This window comes from Oncorhynchus gorbuscha, linkage group LG18 (assembly GCF_021184085.1).
Source record: "Oncorhynchus gorbuscha isolate QuinsamMale2020 ecotype Even-year linkage group LG18, OgorEven_v1.0, whole genome shotgun sequence".
Taxonomy (NCBI): domain Eukaryota; kingdom Metazoa; phylum Chordata; class Actinopteri; order Salmoniformes; family Salmonidae; genus Oncorhynchus; species Oncorhynchus gorbuscha.
The window spans coordinates 65,555,272-65,578,616 of NC_060190.1; the positions used below are offsets into that span (position 1 = coordinate 65,555,272).

The 23,345-nt window shown below is 44.3% G+C and overlaps 1 protein-coding gene across 1 annotated transcript in view; it reads left to right on the forward strand.

The window, feature by feature from the left end:
- Window positions 1–3,492: 3,492 nt before the first annotated feature.
- Window positions 3,493–23,345, forward strand: part of LOC124003261 (ski oncogene-like) — a 56,502-nt gene continuing 36,649 nt past the window's right edge. Inside the window, exon 1 of the mRNA XM_046311358.1 lies at window positions 3,493–4,719. Coding sequence (XP_046167314.1) covers window positions 3,820–4,719 — 900 coding nt within the window. The 5' untranslated portion in view covers window positions 3,493–3,819. The remainder of the gene's footprint in view (window positions 4,720–23,345) is intronic.

Here is a 23,345-nt window from a genome sequence, read left to right on the forward strand (position 1 = left end):
GTCTTTCAACGGTAACTGTTTACCGTTCAAAAACTAAACGGAAGCAAGCAGAACGTAACGGGGAGGGACCTACCTGAATTTGACCATTGAAACGCTAGTTTTTGTTGCAAAGGGTTTTCCAATTGGAGTAAAATGTTTCTGTTGCAAAATAATTGGCGTAATGAACTGGTAACACAAACTTATCTGAAGTGTTAAGGAAATGTATATTTTCTGCACCAAATAATATTTTCTGCACCAAATAATTCAGCATAGGACGCAAATCATAGCTTCCTATTGATTTCAGGAGTTCACATGAACCTACATGAACCTATGGTGAACACTAACTTGTAGTACATGTTTTTCCAAAAGCACAATGAGGTCCTACTTTTCATGGCTATATCTACAAATGATTAATCGAATATTCAACTTATTCTGTTATGTCGTTCTGCCTGTAAAATAGTAGACTATTAAAGACTTTTGACAGCTGACCATAGAAATATTTGGGTAACACTTTATTATAACTTTGACAAATAACCGTTAATAAACTAGGCATTATACATGTTAATAGGCCTACATGTTTACAAATAATGAAATACTTATTAATAGTTTAAGCATTTATAGGCCTTAGCTGATAAGAATTACAATTCATCATAAGTATTGAACATGTATAACCATTTATCAACATTTCTAAGCATTCATAATGGCATATTCATGAAAGTTATTTTAAAGTGTTACCTGCTAGGATTTGCTATAATTGCAGTTGTCTGTAAGCTACTAAAATACACAATTGAAATAATTTAACCTAATGTGACTATTAAACCATTTCATAATAATACTAATATTTTGTGTAGTATTAATTTGGAGATCAGGGTTTGATAATTAAATGTACTTATTTATGTTTAGCATTGCGGGGGGAAAACGTTGTAAGATCATGTTTGGGCTAGGGTCATGTTTGGGCTAGGGTCATGTTTGGGCTCGGGTCATGTTTGGGCTAGGGTCATGTTTGGGCTAGGGTCATGTTTGGGCTCGGGTCATGTTTGGGCTAGGGTCATGTTTGGGCTCGGGTCATGTTTGGGCTAGGTTCATGTTTGGGCTAGGGTCATGTTTGGGCTCGGGTCATGTTTGGGCTAGGGTCATGTTTGGGCTAGGGTCATGTTTGGGCTCGGGTCATGTTTGGGCTCGGGTCAAGTTTGGGCTCGGGTCATGTTTGGGCTAGGGTCATGTTTGGGCTCGGGTCATGTTTGGGCTAGGGTCATGTTTGGGCTAGGGTCATGTTTGGGCTCGGGTCATGTTTGGGCTAGGGTCATGTTTGGGCTAGGGTCATGTTTGGGCTAGGGTCATGTTTGGGCTAGGTTCATGTTTGGGCTCGGGTCATGTTTGGGCTAGGGTCATGTTTGGGCTAGGGTCATGTTTGGGCTCGGGTCATGTTTGGGCTAGGGTCATGTTTGGGCTAGGGTCATGTTTGGGCTAGGGTCATGTTTGGGCTCGGGTCATGTTTGGGCTAGGGTCATGTTTGGGCTAGGGTCATGTTTGGGCTAGGGTCATGTTTGCTTCCATTCAGCCGTAAGAGCATTAGTGAGGTCGGGCACCGATGTTGGGTGATTCTTCCACACTGATCTCAACAAACTATTTCTGTATGAACCTGGCTTTGTGCATGGGGGCATTGTCATGCTGAAACAGGAAAGGGACTTCCCCAAACTGTTGCCACAAAGTTGGAAGCACAGAATCGAATAAAATGTATGCTGTATGTTGGCATTAAGATTTCTCTTCACTGGAACTAAGGGGCCCGAACCATGAAAAACGGCCCCAGATCATTATTCCTCCTCCACCAAACGTTACAGTTGGCATTGGGGCAGGTAGCGTTCTCCTGTCATCCGCCAAACCCAGATCCGTCCATCGGACTGCCAGATGGTGAAGCGTGATTTATCACTCGAGAGAACTCGTTTCCACTGCTTCATTGTCCAGTGGCGGCGAGCTTTACACCACTCCACCCGACGCTTGGCATTGAGCATGATGATCTTAGGCTTGTGTGCGGCTGCTCGACCATGGAAACCCAGTTCATGAAGCTCCCTACAATGAACAGTTCTTGTGCTGACGTTGCTTCCAGAGGCAGTTTAGAACTCAGTAGTGAGTGTTGTAACAGAGGACAGGTCATTTTTACGTGCTAAGCGCTATGAGCTTCAGCACTCGGCGGTCCCATTCAGAGAGTTTGTGTGGCCTACCACTTCGCGGCTGAGCCGTTGTTGCTCCTAGACGTTTCCACTTCACAATAACAGCACTTTGAAATTTGATATCATTATGTGAATGTATCTAACTACCATATAAAATACAATATCATTTTAGGTACACTGCAATACAAATAACCCTGTTTACAACTAACCCCCATTACTAATCTAAGTCTAATCTAAGTCTTGTGAGATAAAAAACCTGAAAAGCCCACTTCTTACTGATCAAATGTATATATATAATTGTAGATACATGGAGAGTGTTCCACAGGTCAATAATAAAAAAAGAGAGCCAGCAAGAAAACGTCATTTAGGCAACAGCAACAAAATATATGTGTCCCCCCTTTGCCCTCAGAACAGCCTCAATTCATTGGGGCGTGGACTCTACATGAAAAACCCAGCAGCATTGCAGTTCTTAACAAAAACCTGCGCACCTGGCACCTACTACCATTCCTTGTTCAAAGATACATCTTTTCTCTTGCCCATTCACCCTCTGAACGGCACACACACAATCCATGTCTCAATTATCTCAAGGCTAAAAAATCCTTCTTTAACCTGTCTCCTCCCCTTCATCTACACTGATTGAAGTGGATTTAACAAGTGACATCAATAAGAGATCATAGCTTTCACCTGGATTCATCTGGTCAGTGTATGTCATGGAAAGAGCAAGTGCTCTTAATGTTTAGTACACTCAGTGTAGATACAACTGACACCAAGACTGTGGTATCACACATATATTTATGAACACTGCTATGGATATATTCATGCATTATAAAGGCTACTTGGTACTAGTTTTAATAGTTTCAATTGAGATTAATGTATTCTCCCCATTGAGGTCCGACTCCACCCTTACTTTCCAGTCTACTAGGTTTTTTTGTGGCTGCTGTTGCAGCTGCCATGGTATGAGGGGGAGGGACAACTCGTTCAGGGAACAGCCAGCCCGGGGAGTCAGTCACATTCCTGGCCGGGATTCAATGACTGAACCAGACACAAACAAACAGAGAGAGAGAGAGAGAGAGAGAGAGAGAGAGAGAGAGTGGGGGGGAGAGAGAGAGGGGAAAGAGAGAGAGGGAAAAGAGAGAGAGAGAGAGAGAGAGAGAGAGAGAGAGAGAGAGAGAGAGAGAGAGAGAGAGAGAGAGAGAGAGAGAGAGAGAGAGAGGGGGAAAGAGAGAAAGGGAGAGGGAGAGAGAGGGGGAGAGATGGGTGGGGGGGGAAGAGGGAGAGAGAGGGGAAAGAGAGTGAGAGAGAGAGAGAGAGAGAGAGAGGGGGGGGGGACACTGCTCAGACTCGCCAGACTGCTCAGACTTGGCATGTTTGCGGATCACATCGTGCAGACTAGACATAGACATTGCAACCAGAGACTGCTTTAGAGAAGATAAACATTGTATCGTTTTGACGCTCTTATGTGAGTGGTCCGACGGATTTATCTTATCTATGGACGGGAGAGTTAAGAGTATTTCAACTCAATAGTGTCGTATCCTCATTTTTTTAACAGATGGGCCGGGCCGGTGGTGACATTCTCTAGTGACATGGAAATGCTCTTTTGGTGGATTTTGAAGACAACTGATTAAAATAGGTCGCATACATTTGAACTCACTTCTGTAGTGGCAAAAACATGGAGGCTCCATCAAGCTTTCAGCCTCATCCCGGACTTCAGCAAACTCTGAAGCAGTTTCATTTGAGTTCCAGGAGCTCCCTTGGTGGACCGGCGGCATTCTCCGCTCGGTGGCACCAGGAAATTCTCTTCAACAAAGATGGAAAAACAGCTGAACTGATGCTGGCCATGCCTCCCCTGACACCCCAGGTTTTATCGGGGCCGTTGTTCATTCCATCCGACCGCTCCATCGAAAGGTGCGAAACTGTCCTGGAGCGCGAGACAATTTCTTGTTTCGTGGTCGGCGGCGAGAAACGGCTGTGTCTGCCGCAGATTCTCAACAGTGTCCTGCGGGATTTCTCACTTCAGCAGATCAACTCGGTGTGCGACGACCTGCATATCTACTGCTCCCGGTGCACTGCGGACCAGCTGGAGATCCTCAAAGTCGTGGGTATCCTGCCCTTCTCTGCCCCATCATGCGGACTGATCACCCAGACGGATGCTGAGCGCCTCTGCAATGCCCTCATTTACTGTGGTATCTACCCTCCTCACTGCAACAAAGAGCTGTCTGGCTCCCTAGAGTTGGAGAGGACGGAAAAAAGCTTCAAAGTATACCACGAATGTTTTGGTAGGTGTAAGGGGTTATTTGTCCCAGAACTGTATACCAGTCCCAATGCCGCCTGTATCCAGTGCATGGACTGCAGACTCATGTACCCCACTCACAAGTTTGTGGTCCATAGTCACAAAAGACTAGAGAACCGGACAGTTCACTGGGGGTTCGACTCGGCTAACTGGCGGGTCTATGTTCTCCTGGACCCGGACTATACGGGGAAAGAAGAGAAGGCTGTCCTGGATCAGAACCTCCAAGAAATGAAGGGCAAATTTGACTTCGTGAACAAGTTCTCAAACAAATCATGTCGTGTAAGTCTGTTCAAGTTTTTTTTTAAAGTTTGTGTTTAAAAAGCATTTTAACATATTTGATGACATACACTTAATTAAGTGATAAGAAGCAACCATTCAGGATTAGACCCACCCGTTGTATAATTAAGCAATAAGGCTCGAGGAGGTGTGGTAAATGGCCCATATACCACAGCTAAGGGCTGTTCTTTATGTACGATGCAACGCGGAGTGCTTGGATACAGCCCTTAGCAGTGGTATATTGGCCATATACCACAAACCCTCAAGGTGCCTTATTGCTATTATAAACTGGTAAACAATGTAATTATCAAAAGAAAGAAAGTGGCACGCTCCATGTATAATCTCCAGGCAATTTAATGGGTATTTACCAATGTTTCGGCATCCAACTTTCTTTAATTTGATAGTTTATAGTTTATTTGCCATTAGTCAGCACCTCCACACAAACTATTATTCTGGGTGTGCACCATCTACCAATGTAATTAGAGCATTAAAATAACTGTTTTGTCATACTGGTGGTATAAGGTCTGATATACCATGGATGTCAGCCAATCAGCATTCAGCGCTTGAACCACCCAGTTTATAATTTGTGATAACCTACTGGTTAATGTGTTGTTATTCATTAATCAATGGTAGTGTTTTGAAATAATGGGCCTATTACACAGTTGCGTGTTAAGAACAACTAAGGATATCTGAATATGATATCTTATTGCATGCCATTTAGCTCACACTATTGAGTCATTCCAATCACTGTTACATTTGCAACTGGCAATGTACAGTAGGGATGACCAACCTGTATATGATGGCCCCTTCCCCTGCCCTGTTCTATTGGTCTCACTCACTCACTCACTCACTCACTCACTCACTCACTCACTCACTCACTCACTCACTCACTCACTCACTCACTCACTCACTCACTCACACTCACCACCCACCCACCCACTCACTCACTCACTCACTCACTCACTCACTCACTCACTCAACACACATTCATACACACTCACACACACACACACACACACACACACACACACACACACACACACACACACACACACACACACACACACACACACACACACACACACACACACACACACACACACACACACACACACACACACACACACACACACACACACACAATGTTCCTTTGAAAACAAAAGAAGCTCAAACTTTCACACCCTGAGTGGTCCTTCACCCCACTCTCCTTGGATCCCCCATAGGGTAACCCAAGGGCATCTTCATATGACTGTTTTTATTAGTGTCGGAGAAGGGAGGGGGACTGGGGAACCCATTATTGGGCCACAAGGTCGGGGGATAAGAGTTTAATGAACTCTGAGTTATCACAATGTGTGTTAGATCAGGATAGGTTATGTGTATGTGTGTGTGCGTGTGAGTGTGCGTGCGTGCGAACTTGTGCCCATTGAATGCAGGGTGGTGGAAGGTTTTCAGGGTGAACACTTGCCTGAGGTCTATGGCTGTGCTGTCTGGCTCCACGCGAGGCTCACAGATGTTCAGAGTGGACAAAGGACAGGGAGACATGGTGGCTGTTTCCCTCAGCTCACAACAGCTGTTGAGTGGGACTTAGCTAATGACTGGACACTATGTTTCACTGTGGTGTAACTACACTCTGAACAGGAGACAGGCTATCTCTTCAATATTCCTCTCAGTGACTTTACATTTCATTATCATTCCTACACAGGAAATTTGGGAATTTGTATGTATTATTAGAAATGAATGGAGGTCTACCTCAACCAAGAGAGGCTTGGTTGAATATTAGTTCTGAGCGATTAACCGAAATATAGATTATTTTTCAGTTTTTAAAAACTAATTGAATGATGTCAGTTCAAATATTTTAAATAAATTGCGTTTTTTTCTCCAGTTAGCTCAATGCGCATATTGCACAGTTTCTCTAGAGATAAATAACATCCAGCCTGAACTGTGCGATGTAGTAGGGAGTTGTCGTTTCCAACAGGCCAATATTCTACATAGGTTAGTGCATAAAACATGATAATTAACTCGTTTCCAACAGGCCAATATTCTACATAGGTTAGTGCATAAAACATGATAATTAACTACAATGACCATAATCCATTATGCATCTACCAGTCTGTGTTTCTTTTAAGCCTGCTATGGAAGAGACAAGAATGCATAATCGTGAGTCTCAACGTCAACAGTGAAGAAGCGACTCCGGGCTGCTGGCCTTCTAGGCAGAGTTCCTCTGTCCAGTGTCTGTGTTCTTTCGCCCATCTTAATATTCAATTTTTATTGGTCAGTCTGAGATATGTTTTTTTCTTTGCAACTCTGCTTAGAAGGCCAGCATCCCGGAGTCGCCTCTTCACTGTTGACGTTGAGACTGGTGTTTTGCGGGTACTATTTAATGAAGCTGCCAGTTGAGGACTTGCAAGACGTCTGTTTCTCAAACTAGACACTCTAATGTACTTGTCCTCTTGCTCAGTTGTGCACCGGGGCCTCCCACTCCTCTTTCTATTCTGGTTAGAGCCAGTTTGCGCTGTTCTGTGAAGGGAGTAGTACACAACGCTTTACGAGATCTTCAGTTTCTTGGTAATTTCTCCCATGGAATAGCCTTCATTTCTCAGAACAGGAATAGACTGACGAGTCTCAGAAGACAGTTCTTTGTGAGCCTGTAATCGAACCCACAAATGCTGATGCCCCAGATACTCAACTAGTCTAAAGAAGGCCAGTTTTATTGCTTCTTTAATTAGAAAAACAGTTTTCAGCTGTGCTAACATAATTGAAAAATGGTTTTCTAATGATCAATTAGCCTTTTAAAATGATAAACTTCGATTAGCTAACACAATGTGCCATTAGAACACAGTTGTGATAGTTGCTGATAATGGGCCTCTGTACACCTATGTAGATATTCCATGAAAAATCAGCCGTTTCCCGCTACTATAGTCATTTACAACATTAACAATATCTACACTCAATTTGATGTTATTTTAATGGACAAATGTGTTTTTCTTTCAAATGTGTTTTTCTTTCAAAAACAAAGACATTTCTAAGTGAGCCCAAACTTTTGAACGGTAGTGTATATTCTCAATTTCTGAAGTGCTTGTAAAACGGCTTCCAATGTCTCTCTTTTGAGACACAGTAACATTGTGCCCTCTACAGTTTTCAAAATCTCACAGTTAATGCACATTTAATAATACAATTACATAATCTGTGCCATTTCCACATAAGAAATGGACATCCAGAACCTCACAGTGGCTTGGACCTAAAGAAAAAATGTCTGTGTGGCAAAATCTCCACCACCTGTTGCTTACCGCTGCTGTCCTAACTGTAGTCATCATGACATGATATATGGTCAGTGTGTTTCATATTTTCAAAACTGTGAGGTCTCTGCTTCAGTGGACATAGGGTGGTGTGGGGTTGTGGTGTGTGTCTGCCTGCCTTGGTTCACAGTCAGGAGTGTCCCAGTTAGCAGACAGCCAGGCCTGGTCCTTGGGGAGCTGCACACCAGTGCTCCCATACATCACTCTGACAGGGGAAGCTGCTGAGAGGCAGGACTGACAGGGTCGCTAGCAGCCAGCCCTGGCTCGCTTACCCATAAAAAAACAATGTTATCAACCGACCTCAGACCCACACTAATTTCAGGGTGTGTGTTGGGTCAGACCTCATCCAGGATCATGTCTGTCTGTTTGGGCATTCAGTTACACTACTGTATACAGAGCTCTGTAAACTAGGTTCAGTTAAAAATGACCTTTTTGCTATTTTTGAGTATTTTCTTTCAATAAAAAGAGAAAGTATATTGAGATAATTGGTAATTAAATGATAAACATTTCCAATGTTCTGTAGAACGAGTTGAACAGGGTTTCTACATAGCTAGAGACAGCATTATAGTTGGATATCATTGTTCGAGTACAAAGCTGACAGGGAATTGAGGGTTGATGACACCAGAGGTCAGGGGCGGACTGGGACCAGAAATCGTCCTTGGCATTTTGTAATGGGTGCGTGTTGGTTGCAGGGAAGTCAGGCGCAGAAGAACGAACTTGGTATAAACGGGGTCGTTTAATAAGTGCTCATAAAACTCCAAAAACCAAAATATACAAAAAATTATAAAAGTGGGTACAAAACCCATTGCACACCGACACGTGACTTGCACATAACATACAATCAAACAATCTCCTACAAGGACATGAGGGGAAACAGAGGGTTAAATACACAACATGTAATGATGAGATTGGAACCGGGTGTGAAGGAAGACAAGACAAAACCAATAGAAAATGAAAAATGGATCAGTGATGGCTAGAAGGTCGGTGATATCGACCGCCGAACACCGCCCGAACAAGGAGAGGGACCGACTTCGACGGAAGTCGTGACACATTTCTAACACACCGGCCCAATCCCCCCCCCCCCTTGATGCCCCCACACTCTGCTAAAAAAAAAAACAGTTAGACAGGCCAACTGGGCTAAAAATGGACCAGCCCATCTGGCATTTGCCCGAAATGCCAGATGGCCAGTACGCCCCTGTCAGAAGTCCGTTGTATCTGTTTTAAATTGAATCCTGCATTTGGTTATTTAGCCGTTGCCTAATGTAAAGATGGGGATGGAAGAAAACAGGCTGTAGACTCTCATTGAAGAGATGCGGACCCAGTGGAGCAAGGTCTTAATATGTGTTGTTAAAGAGCTGTGACACCTGACCTCTATCCACAGAGACTGACCCCACTCACCCCCACTCTTTTTACAGTGTCCAATCAGATGTCCTTGTGTCCAGTCCACTGGCCAGATGGCTGTCTGATAAAGGACAGAGAGACACAGCAAATAAATCAATACAAATAACAAATATTATTCCGAACTAGCCTAGCAACCACGCAAATACAAAAACACATAGCACCACAGTATCTATAATACAGGAACCAAGTACACCAGCATACAACACAAACAAATGACCTTATGAAACCCCACAATTCAAATAAATAACCAAATATCAAATGTATAAAAAATGATATTGATTGATTTTCTGAAATATGAATTTCACCTGTTCTTCTATTTAGGGGAAATACATAAAATATGCTTTTGTGAGGAATGACTAAAATATGTTTCCCTCCCTCATTGTCCAATATTTCTTAGAATAAGTAAGAGCAATAACGTCAGTCTTGTGTATGAGTGTAGATGCGGACTCTGGAGACCCATGTAGTCCTTCCTTAATGGAATGGATATGAACCTTGTTCATGTGAGGACAATTTACGCCATTTCTCATCCCATTGTTCTGTTCATCAAATGAGCCTCAAACCTGGGACCAAACCAGTAAACTGAGTACTGTACTCTGAGGTGGAGAGGGACGGTGTGTGTTTATTGTGTGTGTAAAGCCCTACATCTGTGTGCTTAGGTATTGCTCTGTGTAACTTATGGCTAGCAAGACAAATCAAATGAAACGTTATTTGTCACATTTGCTGAATACGACAGGTGTAGACTTTCCCGAAGGCTTACTTTACGAGCCCTTTCCCAACAATGCAGAGTTAAAAAGTACAAAAATAATCCAAATAAGCAGAAAAAATAGGAAATATTAACACAATAGAATAAGGAGGCTATGTGTAGTGAATGTGTAGGGCTGCAAGGTAGTTGAGGTAATTCAGGTAATATGCACATGTACATAGGGGTAAAAGACAGTGTTGTCTGTATGTGTCTGTGTGTATGTGTATTCATGTGTGTATGAGGGGGTGTATATGAGTGTGTGTGCAGTATGTGCATGTGAGTGGGCATGTATTATGCCTGGATCAGCTGGGCTGGGTGATTCAAATGAGCTCACTGCCCGCTCATTTCCGCACCTATCTGTCTGCTATAACCTCTGGGAAGCCCTGAGAGCACACATAGTTCATCCCCCCTGGCCTGGCCCTAAGTCACCCCTGTCTGACCAGCACTGACCCAACACACACTTGCTCACTGACCAGCACCTACCCTAAACGGACCAGCCAAGCCAAACTCAGTCCCAGCATCTCCAACCTCTGCCTCCAGTTCAACCTAAACCAGAGCCTAGTCCCTAAGCAAACACATATTTCAGTGGATAATGCTTCCAGCCCAGAGTGTTGTTGGTAGGATTCTATATAAGGAGCTCTGAGTCTGTTCAATTGCCTCGTCTGTAAACCCTTTTCGAAACATGGATAACTAGAGAAGTGCATCATCTCGTATTATATGTGATTGAAGGAGAGTGAGAGGCCGTGGGTCAGTAAGAGGGGTGTGAGGAGCTCACAGAGGAGCTCACAGAGGAGCTCACTGGGGTCTCGCCCTCCATTCTCCAAAGGCTGACCCCCTGTTAAAAGGACGTCAGCTGGAGCTCTGTCATGGGTTATGTGTGGTAAAGACCAGCCACCTCCTTTGTTCCAGAGCCCTGCCTTTCAGTGGCTGTTAAGTGCAGCCATTCCTTTTTGTTAATGTCTTGTTTCTTTGGGTGGTGTGTGGGTAAAATGTCTCTAACTCACAGCCTCTCCCAGGGTGGGAAACCTATGACTGAGCACTTTGCTGTGTCTGTCTGTATCATGGCATCCTGTTCCATGTAGGGCAGCTGACTGGTCACTGTCTGTCTGCTTCAAAAGCATGCACACTGCTTCAAAAGCATGCACACTAACCTGAAAGTACAGCTTGAAGTAGACCTCATACCATTATTCATAACCTATGACAAATAGATGGGGTTTGTTGATGTGGTTCACGTTCTTTAAAGGTGGTGTTTAACAGTAGACAGTCAGAGAAGGAGATTAGTGAGGAGGAGGTGGAGAGGAGGAGGAGATTAGTGAGGAGAAAGAGGGGGAGATTAGCAAGGAGGAGGTGGAGAGGAGGAGGAGATTAGTGAGGAGAAAGAGGGGGAGATTAGCAAGGAGGAGGTGGAGAGGAGGAGATTAGTGAGGAGAAGGAGGTGGAGAGGAGGAGGAGATTAGTGAGGAGGAGGAGATTAGTGAGAAGGAGGTGGAGAGGAAGAGGAGATTAGTGAGGAGAAGGAGGTGGAGAGGAGGAGGAGATTAGTGAGGAGAAGGAGGTGAAGATTAGTGAGGAGAGGAGGAGGAGATTAGTGAGGAGAGGAGGAGGAGATTAGTGAGGAGAAGGAGGTGGAGAGGAGGAGGAGATTAGTGAGGAGAAGGAGGTGGAGAGGAGGAGATTAGTGAGAAGAAGGAGGTGGAGAGGATGAGATTAGTGAGGAGAAGGAGGTGGAGAGGAGGAGATTAGTGAGGAGAAGGAGGAGGAGATTAGTGAGGAGAAGGAGGTGGAGAGGAGGAGGAGATTAGTGAGGAGAAGGAGGTGGAGAAGGAGGAGGAGATTAGTGAGGAGAGGAGGAGGAGATTAGTGAGGAGAAGGAGGTGGAGAGGAGAGGAGGAGGAGATTAGTGAGGAGAAGGAGGTGGAGAGGAGGAGGAGATTAGTGAGGAGAAGGAGGTGGAGAGGAGGAGATTAGTGAGAAGAAGGTGGAGAGGATGAGATTAGTGAGGAGAAGGAGGTGGAGAGGAGGAGATTAGTGAGGAGAAGGAGGAGGAGATTAGTGAGGAGAAGAAGGTGGAGATTAGTGAGGAGAAGGAGATGAGGAAATTAGTGAGGAGAAGGAGGTGGAGAGGAGGTGGAGATTATTGGGGAGAAGGAGGTGGAGAGGAGGAGGAGAAGGTGGTGGAGAGGAGGAGATTAGTGAGGAGAAGGAGGAGGAGATTAGTGAGGAGAAGGAGGTGGAGATTAGTGAGGAGAAGGAGAAGGAGATGAGGAGATTAGTGAGGAGAAGGAGGTGGAGAGGAGGAGATTAGTGAGGAGAAGGAGGTGGAGAGTAGTGAGGAGAAGGAGGTGGAGAGGAAGAGATTAGTGAGGAGAAGGAGGTGGAGAGGATGAGATTAATGAGGAGATGGAGGTGGAGAGGAGGAGGAGATTAGTGAGGAGAAGGAGGTGGAGAGGAGGAGATAAGTGAGGAGAAGGAGGTGGAGAGGAGGAGATTAGTGAGGAGAAGGAGGTGGAGATTAGTGAAGAGAAGGAGGTGGAGAAGAGGAGATTAGTGATGAGAAAGAGGTGGAGAGGAGGAGATTAGTGAGGAGAAGGAGGTGGAGAGGAGGAGATTAGTGAGGAGAAGGAGGAGGAGATTAGTGAGGAGAAGGAGGTGGAGATTAGTGAGGAGAAGGAGATGAGGAGATTAGTGAGGAGAAGGAGGTGGAGAGAAGGAGATTAGTGAGGAGAAGGAGGTGGAGATTAGTGAGGAGAAGGAGGTGGAGAGGAAGAGATTAGTGAGGAGGAGGTGGAGAGGATGAGATTAATGAGGAGATGGAGGTGGAGAGGAGGAGGACATTAGTGAGGAGAAGGAGGTGGAGAGGAGGAGATAAGTGAGGAGAAGGAGGTGGAGAGGAGGAGATTAGTGAGGAGAAGGAGGTGGAGATTAGTGAAGAGAAGGTGGAGAAGAGGAGATTAGTGATGAGAAAGAGGTGGAGAGGAGGAGATTAGTGAGGAGAAGGAGGTGGAGAGGAGGAGATTAGTGAGGAGAAGGAGGTGGAGAGGAGGAGATTATTGAGAAGAAGGAGGTGGAGAGGAGGAGGAGATTAGTGAAGAGAAGAAGGTGGAGAGGAGGAGATTAATGATGAGATTAGTGATGAGAAAGAGGTGGAGAGGAGGAGATTAGTGAGGACAAGGAGGTGGAGAGGAGGAGATTAGTGAGGAGAAGGAAGTAGAGAGGAGGAGATTATTGAGAAGAAGGAGGTGGAGAGGAGGAGGAGATTAGTGATGAGATTAGTGATGAGAAAGAGGTGGAAAGGAGGAGGAGATTAGTGAGGAGAGGATTTGGAGAGGAGGAGGAGATAGCTGTGGCTGTGACTGTAGTCTTGCTGAGAACAGATGCCTGGATGGGGTTTGGTGTTATTTTATGATCATCAGTTCATCTGCGATAGCCTCGTGATTATGAGATACATGATTAAGACTCTGCTCCATCTGTGTGGATAGCGAAAACCCTGGAGCCTGCACCTGCTGCTGGGAGGATAGGAGGACTAAACTGCTGCTGGGGAGGAGGAGGTTTTAATCCTGGAACACTCCTAGAATGTACTGACTCGGTTTGGATGAAACTAACATCTGGACGGCTCTTTGGGAGTCTGAGTGATGGGTCTGAGTCTAGTGTCTAAGTTTGACCTCTTCAGACAAGGAAACTGTAATGTTCCTCTTCCCTCATGCTAACTTAGTTACTGCTAACTTAGTTACTGCTAACTTAGTTACTACTAACTTAGTTACTGCTAACTTAATTACTGCTAACTTAGTTACTACTAACTTAGTTACTGCTAACTTAGTTATTACTAACTTAGTTACTGCTAACTTAGTTACTGCTAACTTTGTCTGGCATTTTCATTATTTGATTATTAGAGAACAGGAAATAGAAATATGAGAATATGTCTTCCAGACTTGCTTGCTGCAGCAACACACAAGGCTAAGTAATGTTGGGATGATTCTGATGAGCGTTTCTTTCTACACTTTTTGAAGCCACAGACAGTATCATTTTGTATTTATTTATTATGTCCATCTTGGTTTGCCTTTGTACTGACCTGCAGTACTAGTCTGTGTTTGTTGATCTATCAGACCAGTGTTACAGTAATGTTGCTCCAGCCAGAACAGAGCAGGTCCTGCTGGTGCCATATGACAAATCGACATGCTGCTCTCGCCTACGTTCCGCCCACCAACCACCCCCAAAACTATCAGGAGGATTAGCTCACGTAGCTAAATCAAAAAGACTGCTCAATGTTCAGACTGCATTTGTTCCAAATGATGGATTTAAATGCTCACAAATCATGCAATCATTTCAGTTGTAGCTGGTGCAAATTGTAGGCTACAGTCATTGAATTGTAAAAGTAGTGAATGTTTTAAGGATTTACTACTTCCTTGCTCTCCAGGATATACATCATTTCTTTCAGGATTAATTGGAACAGATTAACTCTCACTGCAGGTTCAGTTCAGAATACAAACAACCCAAGACGGAGAGGAAAGCATCTGTTAGCAACCAACATTATTCTGTAAAATCACTAGGAAAGTCTGGTTTGCATGAAATATGGTTTTTAACTGAGTGTGTGTCCCAGGCAGCATTCAGAGTTCTCTCAAAATACACACACACACACACACACACACACACACACACACACACACACACACACACACACACACACACACACACACACACACACACACACACACACACACACACACACACACACACACACACACACACACACACACACACACACACACACACACACACACACACACACACACACACACACACACACACACACACACAGGCTGGAGTCTCCTCCATACAGTAGGCCTGTGATTGGAGGGCCGATGTGGTTGCTAAGCAGAGCTGCTCTTCCTCTGCTAAATAAGAACTTGGTGCTCTTTCTCTGGCTGGTGGGCTGAGAGGAGTGTGCCAGAGCTGAGCAGCACAACAAACACAGACAGGCATGCAGGCCCCCCCACACAGACTTACTCACAGCAGAGCAGAGAGACTGTAGGTTTCCCTTCTCCACCCTCCTCTACCCTGTACAACAGATACGTCCTCCTCCCTATAGAATACACACCCCATCCTCCAACTACATCACATACAGCTGACCTCGTTAAACAGCCCTCCAACTACACCACATATAGCTGACCTTGTTTCACAGCCCTCCAACCACCTCCTCCTCCAACTACACCACATACAGCTGATCTCGTTACACAGCCCTCCAACCACCTCCTCCTCCAACTACACCACATACAGCTGACCTCGTTACACAGACCTCCAACCACCTCCTCCTCCAACTACACCACATACAGCTGATCTCGTTACACAGCCCTCCAACCACCTCCTCCAACTACACCACATACAGCTGATCTCATTACACAGCCCTCCAACCACCTCCTCCTCCAACTACACCACATACAGCAGACCTCATTACACAGACCTCCAACCACCTCCTCCTCCAACCACACCACATACAGCAGACCTCATTACACAGACCTCCAACTACACCACATACAGCTGATCTCGTTACACAGCCCTCCAACCACCTCCTCCTCCAACTACACCACATACAGCAGACCTCGTTACACAGACCTCCAACCACCTCCTCCTCCAACTTCACCACATACAGCTGACCTCGTTACACAGACCTTCAACCACCACCTTCTCCTTCTCCCTACAGCACAGAGCTTCTCCTCCTCCCTACAACTCCTATTTTACACTGCAGAACATAGAAAACACACCGTTCCTACTGCCCAGAAGGCTGCCATTCATCTGCAGTCATTCTGTCCTGCCTGTCCCTCTGCAAATGAAGAGAGAGGGTGATGATGACTGTGATGTCAGGATGACCAGACAGCCAGGCTCCATCTCTGCTCTGAATGAAGGAGTGGGAGAATAATTTCTCTGCCTTTCTGCTCTGTTATATCCTATCAAGACAGGCTACTCTCTTGTGTATCTACTCTGTTATATCCTATCAAGACAGGCTACTCTCTTGTGTATCTACTCTGTTACTCTTGTGTATCTACTCTGTTATATCCTATCAAGACAGGCTACTCTCTTGTGTATCTACTGTTATATCCTATCAAGACGGGCTACTATGTTGTGTTTCTGCTCTGCCTTGAAGGCAGTGCATTTGATATCTCATACTGCGGCTCTCATACTGCGGTGTCTTTGCTCATCCACCCTCTGCAAACTAATAGACAAGCAGTCTTATTAACCACATCACCTAATGGCTAGGCTATTTCCCTCTGTGCTAGTTTTGTCTGGTAAAAGCTTTGGGATCCGCAGATCAGCTATTGTCTATTGGTGAAAAGCTGTGAGCCCATGTGTGCTCTTAAAATCAGACAGGCAGATAGGCAGGCATATAGGCAGGCAGGCAGATAGGTAGGCAGGCAGATAGGCAGGCAGACAGCAAGGCAGGCAGACAGACAGACAGGCAGATAGGCAGGCAGACAGGCAGGCAGGAAGGCATATAGGCAGGCAGGCCGATAGGTAGGCAGACAGGCAGGCAGATAGGCAGGCAGGCAGGCAGGCAGGCAGGCAGGCAGGCAGACAGACAGACAGACAGACAGACAGACAGACAGACAGACAGACAGACAGACAGACAGACAGACAGACAGACAGACAGACAGACAGACAGACAGACAGACAGACAGACAGACAGACAGACAGACAGACAGACAGACAGACAGACAGACAGACAGACAGATAGGCAGGCAGACAGACAGACAGACAGACAGACATGCAGGCAGACAGGCAGGCAGATAGGCAGGCTCACATATCAAATTAATTCAGCACAGGTGTCTGTAATCTACTGGTCTGTACTGGGCTGAGTTAGACTTGTTTATTCTGTATTACAGGCCTCTTGGTCTGTCATGGTCACCCCCATTACTGTCTCCTTCTTTACCGCAAAGCATCTGACTAGTCCGTCCTTTCTCTCTCTTTTGTTCTTCCTGTTTCTAACAGGAAGTGCCCTCATTCAAAAGCCTTGATTTGTCGTTGCAGACGTGTCACTCCTGGTTACTCACCAGAGCAGGGCTCTGTCTCTCTCCTTTAATCCCTCCACACACTCCCTCACTCCCTTTCTTCCCTCCCTCCATATCTGACATGGTGGCTCTCGCATTTAGAGAGACAGGCGCACCGATTGGGGATGCTATAGGCTCAGAGAGAGAGAGAGCGTCTTCCCTCTGCAGGGGCCTTAGATGATGAGATGGCCTCATTCTGTGGCGCTGCCAGGGTGGGGCCCTTAACTGGAGCTCCCGTCCTCTGTCTGGTCTGCCCAGTGGGGCTGTGTGAGCCGGTGGCGTTGACGGGAGTCTGGCTGGCTTTATTTCCAGCCAGTCAGCGGGACCGCAGACAGACACAGACTGACTCAGCCTGAAATAGAGCTTGGATGGAGACTTGCCCTTTATCCCATAATGGGGAGACTTATAAACCCAGTGTCTTAAGGCAGGCAATTGTACAGTGTTAGGACAGAGGTTAGCTTTTACATCACCTTAAAAATCTCCAAGCTGCTTTTCAGATTATCATCATAAATTGGGTCGTCACCTCCTCTTTTGGCACCAACAGCTTAATCTGCAGCATAGTAAAGAGGCAGAGTATCCAGCTCCTATTGAGGCTGCAGTGACCTGACCTTTCTGGGTGTAATGTGCTCTTTGGCAATGGAGAAGATGAAGCAAGGGCTCCTGAGACGGAGTAAGTGAATAGGGATTAAGAGATGGGTTATCTTTACATTGTGAAACGTTCCCATTTCACTATTGAAAGATTGGGTACATTGTTAATAGAACGATATACAGTTACAGTAGTGACATTGCAGATGAACCCATGACAGACACAACAATAGGTCAGTCTGTATGAATTATTCCAGGGCTATGACAGGGCCATGTTGGAGCTCATCTCCACAAAGACTCCCATCTCTGCAAGTCCATATTTAATTCAGGCCTTTCAGCTGCTCAACTGTACAGGCTGATGATAGAATGAGCCTTTCCAGAGGGATTAGTCACCCTCTCATCAGCCGGCACCCTAATTTCTCTTCCTTTGTTGTGGTGCAGGCTGTGCTAAATGGGATAAAGGACCTTGGCCGGACACAGTGGGAAGAAGTGGATTTTGTGTGGCTGGCAGGTGCAGTGCAGACGGAGTGACAGTGGGGTTTTGAGTAGTGTGTGTGTGTGTGTGTGTGTGTTTGTGTGCGTGTGTGTGTGTGTGTGTGTGTGTGTGTGTGTGTGTGTGTGTGTGTGTGTGTGTGTGTGTGTGTGTGTGTGTGTGTGTGTGTGTGTGTGTGTGTGTGTGTGTGTGTGTGTGTGTGTGTGTGTGTGTGTGTGTGTGTGTGTGTGTGTGTGTGTGTGTGTGTGTGTGTGTCTGCTTGTGCGCATCTGTATGAGTAAGTGTGTTTCTGTAAGTGTGTGTGTGTCTTTGTGAGAGTGTGTGTGTGAATGTATTTGTGAGAGTGTGTGTGTTTGAGAGAGAGAGTGCGTGTGTGTAAGAGAGTGTGTGTGTGTCTGGGTGTGTATCTGTGAGTAAGTGTCTGCTTGTGCACATCTGTATGAGTAAGTGTGTTTCTGTGAATGTGTGTCTTTGCGAGTGTGTGTGTGTGAGTGTGAATACGCACGCGCCTCAGCAGGATATGTCTTCCCTGCGGCTGAGTACTGCTGAGATAGACCAGGAACCTCTGGAACTGGACTTGAACCCTCAATCACAGGGCTCCTCAGGGGTTTGCAGTAAATTGTTCAGGCGAATGGTTTTCTCTCTCCTTCCTCCTCTTTTTCTCCTCACATCTGGGGAGCAGTGCTAGCGCCCCTGTCATCCTTTACTGCGCTGAGGTCATTTCCATCCTATCTGTAGAGTGAAAACACGTGATGTACTGGGTTGGGCCTTGATGAAGTGGGGCTGGCATGGACCAACATGAACACAGGCACACATTCAGCTTATCAACATTTGCCCAAAACTGCCTTTCTAGCTAAGGCAAGTCTCAAACAGCACAATTAGAGCTTTTCAACGTAAGTTGTCTAAATTATTATGAAAAAGATACCAATATCTTTCATCGAGTGAATGCTTTATTTGGCTTTAGTGCCAATCTAATTATGTTCAAGGTCATTTGCAATATCAGAAAGAAAGAGCAATCAGCTCCAGAAAATACAGATGTAGGATCCTAATTTGATAACCCTGTTGCAGGATAACTTTCCTGCAATGCAGAATATTTTAAACTTGTAGTGTATTTGAGGTCTAAAATGGTTTGAAGTTTGTAATTTCCACTGTCACATTCCACATGTTAGACTTGATTTTCCCTTACAAAAAATATACCCCGCCAAAACTTGCTGCAGTATTATCTTCCTGCTGACGTAAACAAGCTCAAATGAAGATCTTACATCAGAATTGAAGTCTTACTGGAAAACAGATGCATTTACCAACGGATATGTCTTTTTGTGGTCCTGTCTTGACTTGTTTTTTTCCCCAAAAAATTGTTGCAGTCTTGACCGGCCTTGATTGCAACATCCAAGGACCAAATCTGAACCAATCACAGACGTCTATATTTGGTTCAGAATCGGATTGATCCAGACCAGTCTTTATTTGGCCCAAACATAGACATCTATAATTGGTTCAGATTTGGTCCAGTGCGGACCGGACCAAATCTGAAACAATCATAGATATCTATGCTTCTTAAGTTTTTACAGCACAGTACAGCACCACAGAATACAGTACATTACAATACAGTACACAGTACAGTAAAGTGTAGTATATACAGTTTGCTGGTCCAATCAGAGGGCATAGTGTGTGTTTCACTAGCCAATCAGTTTTTTACATGTGCGATACTGTCTCTGGCTGCGTGGAGAGTAGCATACTCCACTGAGACTGTGCCACAATACGAGGGGCAAAACTTCACAAAACCTAGCTAGATAATTTCAAGTCATCAGTCAAAGTCGAGTCCCGAGTCTCAGGTTATTTTCTTTTCTGTGAAGTCGAGTCTCAAGTCATCAAATTTGTGACTCGAGTCAGACTCGAGTCCGAGTCATGTGACTCGAGTCCACATCTCTGGTGTACTATATTGTACGCTACTTTACTCTAATGTTGTAACGGGATTCTTCCGTCGAAGGAGAGGAGGACCAAAATGCAGCATGGTTGAAATTCATGTTTGTTTTTAATAAGAAAACTATACATGAATAAACTACAAAAACAACAAACGTGTAAAACCCCAAACAGTCCCGTGTGGAACAAACACTGACACAGGAGACAATCACCCACAAAACCCAACACCAAACAGGCTACCTAAATATGGTTCCCTATCAGAGACAATGACTAACACCTGCCTCTGATTGAAAACCATATCAGGCCAAACACAGAAACAGACAAACTAGACATCCAACATAGAATGCCCACTCAGATCACACCCTGACCAAACAAAACATAGAAACATACAAAGCAAACTATGGTCAGGGTGTGACAAATGTACTCTACTACACTGAGCAAAACTGTACTCTACTCTACTGAATTAAACTCTTCTGTACTGTACTGTACTCTACTGAATTAAACTATACTGTATTGTACTCTACTGAATTAAACTATACTGTACTGTACTGTACTGTACTGTACTGTACTGTACTGTACTGTACTGTACTGTACTGTACTGTACTGAATTAAACTATACTGTACTGTACTGTAGTTAGCTTGGCCGCTTCGCGTGAAGTATTGTTGTCTCTACCTTCTTGCCCTTTGTGCCGTTGTCTGTGCCCAAGAATATTTGTACCGTGTTTTGTGCTGCTACCATGTTGTGCTGCTGCCTTGTTGTGTTGCTACCATGTAGTTGTCATTAGAGGTTGACCGATTATGATTTTTCAACTCCGATACCGATTATTGGAGGACCCACCAAAAAAAAGGCCGTTACCGATTAATTGGCCAATTTTATATATATATATTTGTAATAATGACAATTACAACAATACTGAATGAACAATGAACACTTTTAACTTAATATAATAAATCAATAAAATCAATTTAGTCACAAATAAATAATGAAACATGCTCCATTTGGTTTAAATAATGCAAAAATAAAGTGTTGGAGAAGAATGTAAAAGTGCAATATGTGCCATGTAAAAAAGCTATCATTTAAGTTCCTTGCTCAGAACATGAGAACATATGAAAGCTGGTGGTTCCTTTTAACACGAGTCTTCAATATTCCCAGGTAAGAAGTTTTAGGTTGTAGTTATTATAGGAATTTATAGGACTATTTCTCTCTATACCATTTATATTTCATATACCTTTGACTATTGGATATTCTAATAGGTACTTTAGTATTTCCAGCATAATCTCGGGAGTTGATAGGCTTGAAGTCATAAACAGCGCTGTGCTTCAAGCATTGCGAAGAACTGCTGGCAACCACAGGAAAGTGCTGTTTGAATGAATGCTTAAAAATATACTTGTGTATTGATTTTAATAAATACATTGATGTTTATGGTTAGGTACATTGGTGCTACGATTGTGATTTTTTCGTGAATTTTAAATCATCACCCGTTTGGAGAAGTAGGCTGTGATTTGATGATAAATGAACAGGCACCACATTGATTATATGCAAAGCAGAACAAGCTAGTTAAACTAGTAATATCATCAACCATGTGTAGTTAACTAGTGATTATGTTAAGATTGATAGATTTTTAATAAGATAAGTTTAATGCTAGCTAGCAACTTACCTTGGCTCCTTGCTGCACTCGCGTAACAGGTGGTCAGCCTGCAACGGAGTCTCATCGTGGATTGCCAATTACCGATTGTTATGAAAACTTGAAATTGGCCCTCATTAATTGGCCATCGCTACAATGCTGTGTTGTCATGTATTGCTGCCATGCTATGTTGTTGTCTTAGGTCTTTTTATGTACCATACTCTACTGTACTCAACTCTACTGTGCTCTACTGTACTAAACTATGCCGTACTGTACTGTGATGTTCAAACATAACCGAGACCTCTATGATTCGTTCATTTTTGGATCTGGTCCGCACCGTCCAAATATGTACGTGTTTGGGGAGCTCATTCGAATAATAGTCAGCATGGTTTTCAAGTTGTATTTATACATTTACATTTTGGTCATTCAGCAGATGCTCTTATCCAGAACGACTTCAACCAAGATAGATTAACAACATCATATCACAGTCATAGCAAGAAATGTTTTATTCTGTAACCGTCACAGAAAATGTTAGTTGAAATTTGGCCATGTAATCAATGACAGAAAAATACTTATTTTCAATATCTGTAAAGGGTGTCTTTTCAACATCCGGAAAATACATATTTTCACCTTACATTCAGTAACTAAAATGCACCTGACGTCAATCCACATTTGGAAAAGACGACTAAAAGACGTCTTTTCAACGTCCGTTTGCTTACTGGGTGGGTTTTATTCCGTTGTCTGTGTGAAGAAGAATTGTCATAGACTGACTGCACCAGGCACCACTAGTTTTTGAGAGCACCATCTTCTGCTCTGTATGCCTCGGTCTGTCTGTCTGTCCTCATTCCCTCTGCAGCAGCTTAGCTCACTGCCTTTGTTCCCTCACTTGGCTTGAAACTTGAGAAAATGGAGAGAAGTGCTGAGGCTGCAGTTATATAACTTGGCTTCCCACAACTTAGACAGTACAGGAGAAACACAGCACCACAGCACAGACCCCCACCCCTTTATACATACACAGCTAAACCCAGAGACATTCCAACCACGCTCGGGCCTCATCCACTTACGTTATGTTTCAGTTTTTCACCGCTTTTTAGAAGGTACAATACTTGAACACTTGTGAACCCGATGCAGTGAAAACAATCAGCGCAGTTCTTTGTTTTGAAATTCGCACAGTTTTACTGATTTAAAGCATGTGTATCATCTATTGACCAAATGCACCCATACAAACTAGCTATCTGGATGTCTTTGGGCTAGTAGTGTGGAAGAGAGGTCCAATATACTACAGATAATCCTGCAGCAACAGAAAATGTGAATTATTATGAGGATTATAATTAATGGACATTTTTGAGGGGGTTGATAAAGTCTGAATTTCAAAGTGTAAATTACAAACTTCAGAACCCTTTTTAAAACTAAAATATCCTACAAGTTTTACATTTCCTGCATTGAAGGAAAGTTCTCTTGCAACTGGGTGATCAAATTCACATCCTACATCTGTAGTTGAGAATCCAACAGGCGTTTTAACAGCAG